This window comes from Diceros bicornis, chromosome 21 (assembly GCF_020826845.1).
Source record: "Diceros bicornis minor isolate mBicDic1 chromosome 21, mDicBic1.mat.cur, whole genome shotgun sequence".
Classification (NCBI taxonomy): Eukaryota; Metazoa; Chordata; class Mammalia; order Perissodactyla; family Rhinocerotidae; genus Diceros; species Diceros bicornis.
In genome coordinates, this window is record NC_080760.1 from 10,612,599 (window position 1) to 10,624,807 (window position 12,209).

The following is a 12,209-nucleotide window of genomic DNA, read 5'->3' on the forward strand; positions in this document are numbered from 1 at the left end:
ACAGAGAGCTGGTGGGTAGGGAAGAAGGTGGCTCGGTCACCTAATACATGAAAGACTTGAGACCTATGGAAATCCCCACCGTCTTCGAGCAGAGATCCCCTTTAGTCTGCACCCTAATATGCTCTTAGATCCCAGGCCTACCTAAGCATACTCTTAATTCATTTTAGGAAAAGGTTCCTTGTCTCCTTTCGTGATAGGATTAAAGTCACAGCTGGTGTTTTTGAAGTGTATAATGTAATATAAGATTTATTGGACTAAAACCTTAATAATAATTGTTAGGTTATTACATTTTGACAGTGTCATTTATAATAATTACTTTAAAATCACTTTGAAATATGCAAACTCACGTTGCTAAATATCAGAGTAATTTTTATAAAGCATGCATATATATGCATAAGTGTATATGTATATGTGCATATATATGTATATACACATATCACTTCAGCATGTCATTTTAACACAAATGAATCTTTAAATATCTAACATTTCAGAAAATCAAAGTCCTAACTATAGCCTATATTTACACAGACTGTATTTGAAAGATTTCAGAGTGCTTTCTTGAACATTGTCATATTTTATCCTAACATCTTATAACATAGATGCTCCATTTCTCCAGAAAGTGAAGTGATTTGTCCAAGGTCATGTGGATGATTGGTCCATTTTTATTGTGGAACAAACAGCCCCAATCTCAGTGACTGCAAGTGCAAATATCTGGGTTCTTCTCTCTCATGGGTCTATTCTTGATTTTGATTCGGGTGCTGTCAGCTGGACATGGCTCCAGGCTGTAGGTTGGGTTCGGCTCTGCTCCTCATGTAGCTTCCTGGGATCAGTGACTACTTGGAGCAGTTTCTTCTCCTGGTGGGTGTCAGAAGTACAAGCAACCGGGACAAATCACATAGCTCATTTAAAACCACTGTGTGCATCTTATCTGCTAACTCCCCATTGGCCAAATGAGTCACATGCCATACCCAGTAACAATGGTGGGGAAATGTTCTCCACCCATTGTGGTAGGAGATACTGGAAAGTTGTGAGGCAAAGGCTGTATACATATAATTCCATAACAGGAAGAAAGTGAAGAATTGGGAACAGTAATACAATCTACCATATGTGACTAGAAATGACAATACTAGGTTCCCGAGCCAAAACATAGATTGTTCTTTTCACTTTAGCCATTTAGAAAACAGAGTTAAGCCCAAAATGTCCTTCTAAGGGACTTTGCTGTGACAGCCACCTTAAATTCTTCTAGGAACAACCCAGATTGGAAATGTGTTAACTAATTTGTGAATTAAAAAATAAACATAAACTTCGTTTATGCATTTATAATATTTTCTATTATAGAGCACCCTTATTCTGATTTTTTGTAGCCACTACTTTGTGGCAATGCTACTGCTTATTTTTGCATCATAATTTATTTGGTGGGCTTTGAGAGGCGATTCACCCAAGAAGGCTTATAGAGAAGTGAATTCTAATGTAAAGTACTACCCATTTATAATTTAGGTTTTATCGTCCTAACATTCAATGCTGAAATAGGCTTTATAGTTTTGAATTCAATCACATACTCCTATCAAGAAATATTAAATAATATTGCTTCAGCAAATGCCTGTGAAAATGTTTTGAGCAAGCTGCAGTGAGGATGCACAAGGATGCCAGGAGTTTGTGCAGGGGGCCCAGACCACCACTCTTCCTTTTGCACCTTTGCATGATAATAACAGCAACAATAATCGCAGCAGAACTTGTAAAATGTTTAATCTGGTGCTAGATACAGATATATATGTGTGTGTGTATGTGTGTATACATGTACATACATGCACTACATACATATATGCATACACATATGTATGTATGTATACACATGTGCATATACATGTATATTCTAATTTAATCCTCACAATGACTATGAGGCTGGTGATATTATTATTCCCATCTTAAAAATGAGAATACCGAGGCCGGAGGAGTCAAGTGATTTGACCCAGATCTGCACGCTCCAGAGTCTGCTCTCTTCCCCACTGTGCCGTGACCACAGTGTCCACGTATACTCAGGCTAGTCTCTGGGAAAGGAGACACCAGCTACCTTGCCCATACTTCTCTTTGATTGTAACAATCTGTACCTTGTTGTGGTCAGGGCTGTGATTTCCCTGCCACTGCCCTAAAAGTGAGTTTAGAATTATTGATTGATGCTTTCCTTTTTTCTAAAGAAAAATCAACCACCTTATGGGGTGGTGAAAATGGCTCAGCAGGATGTGTTCTTTTGAAAGGCCAGTACAGGCAACAACATAAAAGAACAGACTTGTGCAAATGAACCCACTGGGGTGCATGGGTCTATGGAAATCAATAACTTAGAAAGCACTCATGTAAATATATTTTTTAAAAATGTGTTGACTTCAGTGACACTGTGTTCTTCCTTCAGGGCAAACGGAAAGCTCTGAGATACCAAAGCATTCTTGCTCTGTCTAGAATTTAACATATTTTTCTCATGATTTTCCCCTCAAGGGTTGTTAGAAGAAGATAATCAGTGGATGACCCAGATAAACAGACTCCAGAAACTAATTGATAGACTGGAAAAGAAGGTGGGTGCTTCCTTTTCTTTCTTCTCTCTCTCACTTTTCAGTGGATTCTCACCCATTATTTTTCATTGCCCCAATATGCATGGCTGCAACATGAATAGAATAACAGCCAGGATCCCAGTGATGCTATGAATGGCTGCTTGGTAATTATTTGAGTTTTTTGTTAAATATAGAAGCTCATGTTAATTCTCATTCCTCCCACCCCTACCCCTAGTTATATTTAAAACAGGACGTAGGGTTGAAAGTTAAATAAGTCTACAGCCTTGCCTCTTAGGTTCTCAGTGACGTAGGTAGCAGTGTGCTTGAAGGATGCAGGCGGCAGCTGTTAGGGATAACCTGGTTGATGTCTTGGGAATGTTTTAAAGTGATTCAGGGGTGGGCCGGCCCCGTGGCTTAGCAGTTAAGTGCACACACTCCGCTGCTGGCGGCCCGGGTTTGGATCCCGGGCGCGTACCGATGCACCACTTCTCCGGCCATGCTGAGGCCGCATCCCACATACAGCAACTAGAAGGATGTGCAGCTATGACATACAACTATCTACTGGGGCTTTGGGGGAAAAAAATAAATAAAATTATAAAAAAAATAAAGTGATTCAGGGAAATAGCTGTGTGATATACTAAAAGATGAGATTACATACTCGACTTCTAGAAATTAGCATATTAACTGATGATTTTTTGCATTAAAACTACCCAGTTAGCAAGCAAGTTAGGATGTGATGAAGAACTCTTCAGAACTATATTTTGTTTCCAATTATTGTATTTTTATTGACTAATTCGATTAGTACCAAATAGTCCTGATATTGTAGTCATATTCCCTTTAAACAGCTTTGATGGAAGATGCAGCCTTTGGCAATCATTAAGAATATGAGTTTTCTGTGCATGCCAAGCAAAAAGGAAGGAACATTTATGTTTGAGACAGAGTTACTGACTTTGAAGAACCCACAGTTGCCTTATAAAATAAGCTATATTCCAAAAACCATGAATTAACAGATTTTTTAAGTGGTGGTAGCACAGAACCAGGTTCATACTTATTGTCAGTAAATACTTGCTGACTGACTGAGAGATGCCGAGGGAGTGGAGCAGATGCTAAAATTGACAGGTGCTCACCTGAGGGAATGATAACAATGAGCTGGGGTGCTTGGGAAGATACCTTGTGTGTCAGGAAGGGCTTAAGTTGGCCCTTAAAATTGATGACAATTAGGAATTTTGATTGCAAGCAACAGAAATCACCTCTTTAACCAAAAAGAGAGTTTTCTGGAAGGATATGGGAGCCACAGGGGAAATCTCAAATAAGAGTCTGAGGATTTGAGCCTGAGTGTCTGAGACAGTTAGACCATTAACAGAAAAGGGAGGGACAAAGGAGAGAGAATTGGTGAGGTGAGAAGGTGGCCTGTTTCTTAGGTGTGTTAATTTCAAGGATACAATAGGACGTCTAGGCAGAAATACCAGTCAGACGTCAGTAGGCAAGAAGTCAGCCAACAGATGAAGGTCTTAACAGCCATCTCCACAAAGGTGAAACCTCAAGTCTTGAGGATGGGTAAGGTCTCTGAAAAAGAAGATTCTGTACAAGGAACCAAGTCCAGGGGAAGCAGCCTTGGAGAGTTCCAGTCCATCTGCCACCACATCATCATTTATTAAATTTACATTGACCACTTACTGGGGCAAATAACCTAAACGAAGAGCTTGCTGCAAATCAACTTTCCTCTTTTCTAATTTTATTAATTGATATGTGAGCTGAGACTAAAAAGATTCATTGGAAAAATAGTGGCTCTGAAAATTAATTTTTCAATGGTGAAAGGTCTGGAAATCCAGGACCCTATTTGAAAACAAAACCTTGTTAAAACATAAGGATTCAGTTGTTAAATAAGTTTGGGTTCATTTAAAGAACATAAATAACTATTTTTAAAAATGGCTTCGAAGTTCTGGGCAAATCTGTCTTTATTTGGTGTCTTAAATTTATATAGTTATTTTTAAAGGAATAGCTCAAACTTAGGTTATACCTTTTTTCCAACTTTAAGTCAAAGTATTGTCACGCCCTTCTTTCCTAGACTTTTTTCTCCTTTTGTTTCTATGAAAGGGTTTCATTTTGAGGACAGTATCTGAGAGGTTTACTAAAAGTACAATGGGACGGTCTTCAGCATGGGGCTCCAGCTGTGTGGGGCTCAGCATGATCTGTTTTAATGAGTGGAGAAGCAGTGCAAGTTCAGTTTTCTTCTATGACTTATTCTGTACTGTGCTGAATTAGATTTTTAGAGAAAAACTACCCAATTGCCCAACAGTAGCTAAGTGCGTGTCATTTCACTGCTGACTGTCTTGTCTCCTGCGGTTGTGGGCACCAGGTTTGATCTCCCCATTAGAAGCAGGCATACCTGTGGTGGAACACGCATTATCTTTTCTCTCCACTAAGTACTTACAATAAATCTTCCCTGCGCTGTAAACCAAGCCCAATACCATTCCTGTGGGGGAAAAATAACACGAGATTTCTGCAAGTTTCTTCAGGCATTCCTTCTTGCCATTTCAGCCTCTGTGAGTATTTATGGGCATCAATTGAGATTATATCTCATGTTTTGCTTGAACTCCACAGAAAACACCTTTAATGTTTAACAAAACAACCACCCCCAAACCTCTTCAGTTTTCATGAAGTCCTGAGTGTGTCACCAGATCACAGGGTATCCTCATTTGACGGGGTGTCATGAAGGGTGTTGAACTCATCCAACTTGTTTTACGTTTTTCTAACCTTAGATCAAAGAAGGTAGAAGTGACAAGTGTACTTGAGTTGTTAGGAAAAGGCAGTCAAAGAGATCACTGTTGTTACAGTTTCTGTCTATAGAATACTTTTTAAGATTCAGTTCACATCTATATGCATTATATAAGTTTGCCTTCACAGAAGAGCTCTGATTTAGATGGGGCATTCATTCAGCCATTCAGTTATTCAACTAACATTTATTGAGTGTCTGCTTTATGCCAGGTACTATTCTGGCAGTGGGAATACAGCAGCGATCAAAACAGATAAGGCCCTGGGTCTCTGGACAGACAGACAAAAACCAAGTAAACAGATCCATGAAACAAAGTAATTTCAGATAATGTAAAGTGCCATGTAGAAAAAGTAGGGCAATATGATAGAGATGGGGGGGCGGTGGATACTTAAAGTGGGTGATCTGGGAAGGTCGCTTTAAGGAGGTGATATTTGAGTTGAGATGTGAAAGACAAGAAGGAGCCAGCTAGATGAAGACCTAGAGATAGAGAATTTAAGGCAGAGGAAACAGTAAAAGTGAATCCCAGAGACATTAAATAACTTACTGCAAGTTTCACCGCAAAAGAACAGCATAGCTCGAGTTACATAGCTCTGTTATTAATAGGCTTATGTTATTTCAGACAGTCTGGGTTTCTACAACTTTCAATTTATTTCTTATCTATTTGAAGGAATTACTGTGCATAATCCTCACTTAGCAGCTATGCTAGGATATATAGTCTCAGAATGAAGTCCTCAGATTATCTGCTTGGTTTCACTGGGACATTAGCATTATCCGTTGATCATCACAGAAAATTCTCGGGTCTTTTTAGCAGCCCTTCATTTTTAGCAAATATCAATAATGTTTTCATTTGCCTTTTAATTCAGTTTTTAATAAAGCAATATTATCACTAGAGCATAAATGTATTATTGCAGTAGCACTAATGACTATCATGATCTCCCAAGAAATGTGGCAAAACTCACAGCAAAAGAAATCAGCCTGGTCATCCTAACTTTTTCTTTTTACTGTCCTATCCTTTCCTTCTCTGCTTTAATGAATCTTCTGTCCACTTTGTTCTCTTTTAATGGCATCAGTGAAGTAAACTTAAAGTAATAACAAGTTGAACACATCTGAAATGGCTCCTTACAGTTGATACAATGGGTAAAAGTCTTTATTGGAACAGCTCAATTAAAAAAATCAGACGTACTTCATCTCCTTTCAGATAATGAGGTTCTTTTGGTTCAATACTAGCCATAAAAGAGCTACCATTCAAATATATGGTGTTTCTTTTAATTAACTAGTTTCTGGTTTTCCCCTCATTTTTTCCTCTAACTGAAGGATCTCAAACTTGAACCTCTGGAAGAAGAAGTTATTGAAGGGAATACTAAATCTGTAAGTACTTTTTCTAGGTCAAAATTTTAGAAATAGGTACTTTGAAAACGATTTAATTTCTTCAAAATTAGTTACTCTCTTAGTGAAAATTTCAAAAAGTAGGTAATACATGGGCATATTTCATTTTGTGTGCCAAGTAGTATCTTCTAAATTGTGCTTTGTGGAAACCTAATGCCTACCTCAGAGTTTTTGTGAAAGCACTTGGCATGTAATATGTGCAAAATGAAGATTTTATGCATGTATAAATCAATGGGTTCTTAGATAATTGAATGAATATGACTGGCAGAGAAGGGCAACATTCAAATTTGTGTCATAAACACATTTTGTAAACCCTGCTAGGCTGAGTGCTACACCTGAGCTGAAACTTGGTCCTATTTGTTATTATATTTCCAGCATTCAGCCCAGGGCCAAGCACACTGTAGATGCTCAGAAATCATTTTTCAAAGAAAAAATTGATGTTTAGAGAAAAGGGAACATTTATGCACATAGGGAAAAGATGTCCAGCCAGAGTGGTGGCAACTTACGGAGATTGAAAGAAAATGGACAAAGTGATCCTGATAGGTATGTTAAATGCAAAAAGTTACTGAATAAATTAACTAATTGAAAAGCAACACATACCATGCTTTGTTATTTTACTTTATTTTGAGGCACATATTTATAGCACAGTCTATTTTGGGAAATTGGATGCTTGCATTTACATTTAGTGGAAATTTGGATTTTAAAATCTTGGGTACCCATAGAAAATCACTTATACCTTAAATGTACTATATAGTGTGTAGATCTTGTAGACTCAGTCACATTTACGCAAAACAAAGATAGGAAATACCTTTCACCTCTGCACTGTGCACTTACTCCACCGGCACTGCCTATGTGATAGAAGGTGAGACTCACCTGTGGGTCAGCTCCTGTCCGTCTGTCCAGACTCACAGTACAAAGGGAGTCTTCAGAGAGGAAGCTTTGAGGTTTCTCAGAAAAGTTTAATAGTAGCTGTTATGATTAGAATCCCTATAGATATGGACACATTCCCCAGATATAAGCTATATTTTCATTACACGTTCAGTGCTTTTAAAGACAGGAATGAGGTCTTTTAATTCATCAGGCACCCAGAGTTTTAAAGTAGTGGATTTTGGTGGAAAGCCGAGAGGAGAGAGGGTCGTTGAGCACACCTACTGGGAACAGCAGGTCTGTGCAGTCCCATACTCATACAGCATCACTAATTCAACAGGGCATGGAAGTACTTAAAAAACAAATGGGACTAGGACAGGTGGTTCGGTAGTCAATATTATTTAAAAGCTGGGAAGGATATTTCTTAACTATTTTCAACTATGTGTAAAGGTAAAATAAATATGCTCTTTGGGAACACGCATATAGTGATAGTTTGCACTGGTTTGTTTTTTCAGAAATAGCGGTAAAATACTTGGCATTAAAAGTTGTATTTTTTCATTAGTACGTGCATTACTGTCACTTCCTGTAAAACCTCTATGTTCAGAATGATCAAAACAATTTTTCACTGTTATTTCACAGCTAGCACTCATAATTGTATGTTACTATGGTTCAGTGATTTGTCCTGGTGACCAAAACCAGGTCTTTAGAACTCATTGACTAGAGAGGTATTTTCCTTTACCATTAGTGAATACGTGAGAACTTTGAAAAATAAATTTCGCATCAGAAACCAAAGAATAAATTTTTGTTTCTTTTTCAAAAGCTGATCATTACTGAGCCTTTGCTGTGTGCCCAGTGTTGTGCCACACACACACACATAATTCATTTGCTGTCACATTAGCCTCAGGGAGTGGCGCTGTTATTCGCCGCATCTTCCAGAGGAAGAAGTGAAGGGGCAGCGAGGTTTCAACACCACCACTGAGCCCACTCTCTTCCCCTCACTGCCATGCTGCGGCTCTGCTGTCTGCTGCACTTCTGAGCGCTGAAGTCGAGTTGCGGTTTGCTAGCGAGGTTGTGAGCTAGTGGAGGGCTCCGTCTCATGCGATTTCCCACATGGAACAGAGCAGATTATCGGGTAGGCTTATTTATGTGCACAGCGAAAGTCCTGAACCCTAGCAGCTGCCGTATCTAGTTTTTTGGGTATGAGCCATTACATAACAATGAGTCTAGGATATGATTTATTTTTTTAAGTCCATTTTTTTTCTCAGCCTGGAGTAAGAGAAGTAACGTTTATTGAGTATCTATCCTGGGCAAGATCTGTACATACACTGTTCCATTTAATCCTCCCACTATTCCAATTTTATGTATCAGAAGACTTAAGATGAGAAAGAGTGAGTAACTTGCTCAAGGCCACATAGGGAGTAAAAGTGAAGCCAGTTCTTCTAAGTCAACACCTCTTGCTCTTCGTGGAGAAAGAACAAAGGAAAGAGGACAAGACGATTCAGAGGGCTGAAAGAGCACCTGCCAGTGATGCCGTGCTCCAGGGTTTTCAGGACCCCTCACGTCCTTTCTGGAATGAACAGTGTGCAACAAGATTTATTAAAGGATTTTAAGAATAGTCAGTAGCTAAACGCAAAAGCATCTTGTTTGTTCCACAAATAACTTGATCACCAACTATGTGTCAGGCCTTGCGGGAGGGTCTGGAGATAAGGTGGTGACTGTTATAGGCTAGAAGACAGACCAGAAAGAAACACAGGCAATTAAACAAGGATCTACAATAAAATGTGATGAGGATTATTATGGGAAAGTATAGATTTGCACAGCAAGGGAATACAACCTAATTTAGGAGGCCAAGAAATGCTTCCAGAACAACACAATATTTAAGATGAAATCAAAAAGAATAAGTAGGAGTTTTAAAAAATAATATTTATATATCTTTTACAACATTGAGTTCTAACATTGCACTAAAAGAACACTAAGGTGCAGTAAGGAGCAAGCAGAGCCAGACAACATGAAACAAATTAGTTGCATTTAAAACATTTCTCTGTCTCCAGTGATTAAAACTGAAATTTTTTGGAATAAAAAAATCCAAAGAATGAAAGGCAGATGCAGCTATAACCTAATGTCACTGGCAAATACTCTTCTGTAAACTTGGATTAACCCTTCATACTTAGACTGCGCCTGTCAGCCCTAGAAGCCCCGAATATTCCACTATAGTTCCATTGTAACAAAATCCATGTAAGGTAGGTGATAAAGCTTCACTCCCGCTCCCGCAGCAAAGGAACAAAGATGGACACTACTCCACTGCACCATGAGAGAACGGTCTGTTCTCGCCATAGGATCTCAGATTTCGGTAAGGATTGCAGGCTGTGTACTTGACACAAGAGACATATAGAAATATCATGAAGATATTAGGACTCTTTCCCCACGTCTCCATACCCCACATCCCATACTTGACCTCGCCAGCATAGAAAATTTAAGGATTTTCTTTGGACCTCAGAAAGTTTACCTCAAATTAACCAAGATTTAAATAGCTCCACTTGTCACAATAGTCAAAAGACGTGGGCAGGTTGTCTGGGCCTCATAAATTGATTTCTGTGTAAATGTCTGAGGAAAGGAGAAAAAAGACATGCCTTGTTTGGGTTGCAAAGTAAATTTAATTTTTCCAAATCATATTCACATCCATGTATATAAGTGAGTGAATCAATTAGCTATTGCTATATAACAAGCCACCCCAAATTGGTTTCAACCACAATTCTGCAGGAAGGCATTTTGGGGTGGGATCAATTGGGTGGCTCTTACGGTCTCAGCTGGCCTCCTCTAGGCATCTGTGGTCAGCCGCATGCCGTCTTTGCTGATCTTGGCTGGCATGACTCACTGACTCAGCTCTGTTCTCTGTGCTCTTTAATCCTCCAGCACAGAGGCTGGCTAACTACAGCCCACTGACTATTTTTATATGTAAAGTTTTATTGGAACACAGCCACACCTGTTTAGTTATTGTCTATGGCTGCTCTCACACCAGAACAGGAGAGTTGAGTAGTTGTGACAGGAACTATATGGCCTGCAAAGCCTAAAATATTTACTATCTTCTTATTTACATAAGAAGTTTTCTGACCTCTGCTTCATCAGGGCTTGTTCACATGACAATCTCAGGGATCCAAGAGAAAGAGGGGAAACTTACAGGCCTCTTGGGGTTTAAACTTGCAACAGACACACCGTCACTTCTGCCACATTCTGTTGGCCAAAGCAAGTTAGCAGGCCATCCCAGATCCAAGGGAATGGGAAATAAAATCCATGTCTTGATGGAAGAAACTGAAAAGTCACACTTCAAAGGGCATGCATTCAGGAAGTAGTGAAGGGTTCTGGTCATATTTGCAATATACCCCACAGGATCACATAAGAATTGCCTTCGGACTAAAAGAATTATGGTGGAACAAGTGGATATATTTGTATATCTCTTTAGGAAAGCCCATGAGAATCATCTGAGTCATTGTTAATCACAGATACCTGATCAAGAAGTCCCTGCAGATTTCTGTCAAAAGGACACGTCTGCAATTATTTTGGGAGAGATTTACTTTAACTCTTAGTTATTGATATTAAAACCAGTGCCTGGGAGAGTCATACAGCATGCTGGCTGTTCATTACATGACCTTAGGAGATAATTTTAGACTTGTATCTACTGATTCTTGATCCCTGATCCTGAAGGGAAATAAAAAAAGCTCAATTAAAATTACTGAACTCATTAGGGTGGCTGGGCTATGGAGACAAATAGATCCAAAATGTAAAATGATTTCAACATAATAAAAAGTTTGTTCCTTGCCCAGTAAACTATCTCCACAATGATTCAGGGACATGGACTCCTCTCATCTGTGGCTCTGCCATTCCTAAGGCACGTCTTCATCCTACCAACAGGAAATGGAAAGAGGATGTGGAGGAGGCTCACATCCTTCTTGAAAGTCTTCTCTCAAAAGCAGTACACAGCACTTCTGCTCATGTTCTCTTGGTGAGAACTCATTAGCTGGCTCCACCTAACTGCAAAGGATGATGGAATATGTAGTCTAGCTGTGTACCTAGAAAGAAGAAAGAATTGGATTTTGATGAACAGCTTGGAATCTCTGCCACAGTCTACCTTCTGGTCATCAGATATTTATTTGCATCCTTCTTTTCATATATATAGAACATACTCACAGACTCCTTCACAAGGGAGACCACCCAAAGTCTCCTCCAGTACTGCTTCTATCTCAAAATCCAGCATCCCTGAATGATGGTCAGTCTTCTCTGTAGGGTTAGGATGTAGTCCCTTGAGGTCTGACACACTTATGAATAAAAAAGAGGTAAGTTATCTCTACCGCCCCCCCCAGATAAAATATTAGTGATAAAACTGGGCCAGGATAAATGCCATAAAAACTGCCATTCAGAAAAGGGATGCCTAGGAAACACAGCATCTACTGGTTCATTGCAAAAATGGATTCATGCTGGGAAGGTATTGTCAATGAAGGAAGTTCCGTGATTAGACATGGGATCTCCATTTTGGGAGGAAATCTGTTGTCCGTTGTTGTTCTTTTGAGAGTGCGTTATCCTCCATGACCACGTCTGAAACAGCCCATTGGAGAATATTACCTTTCTTGGGGATTATGCAG

General features: G+C 39.2%; 1 protein-coding gene across 1 annotated transcript in view; it reads left to right on the forward strand.

Annotated features, from left to right (window-relative positions):
- The window catches only part of NECAB1 (N-terminal EF-hand calcium binding protein 1), a 166,054-nt gene that overhangs the window by 137,469 nt on the left and 16,376 nt on the right, over window positions 1–12,209 (forward strand). The window contains exons 8-9 of the mRNA XM_058564565.1: window positions 2,491–2,567; window positions 6,634–6,687. Of these exons, the coding sequence (XP_058420548.1) occupies window positions 2,491–2,567; window positions 6,634–6,687 (131 nt within the window). The remainder of the gene's footprint in view (window positions 1–2,490; window positions 2,568–6,633; window positions 6,688–12,209) is intronic.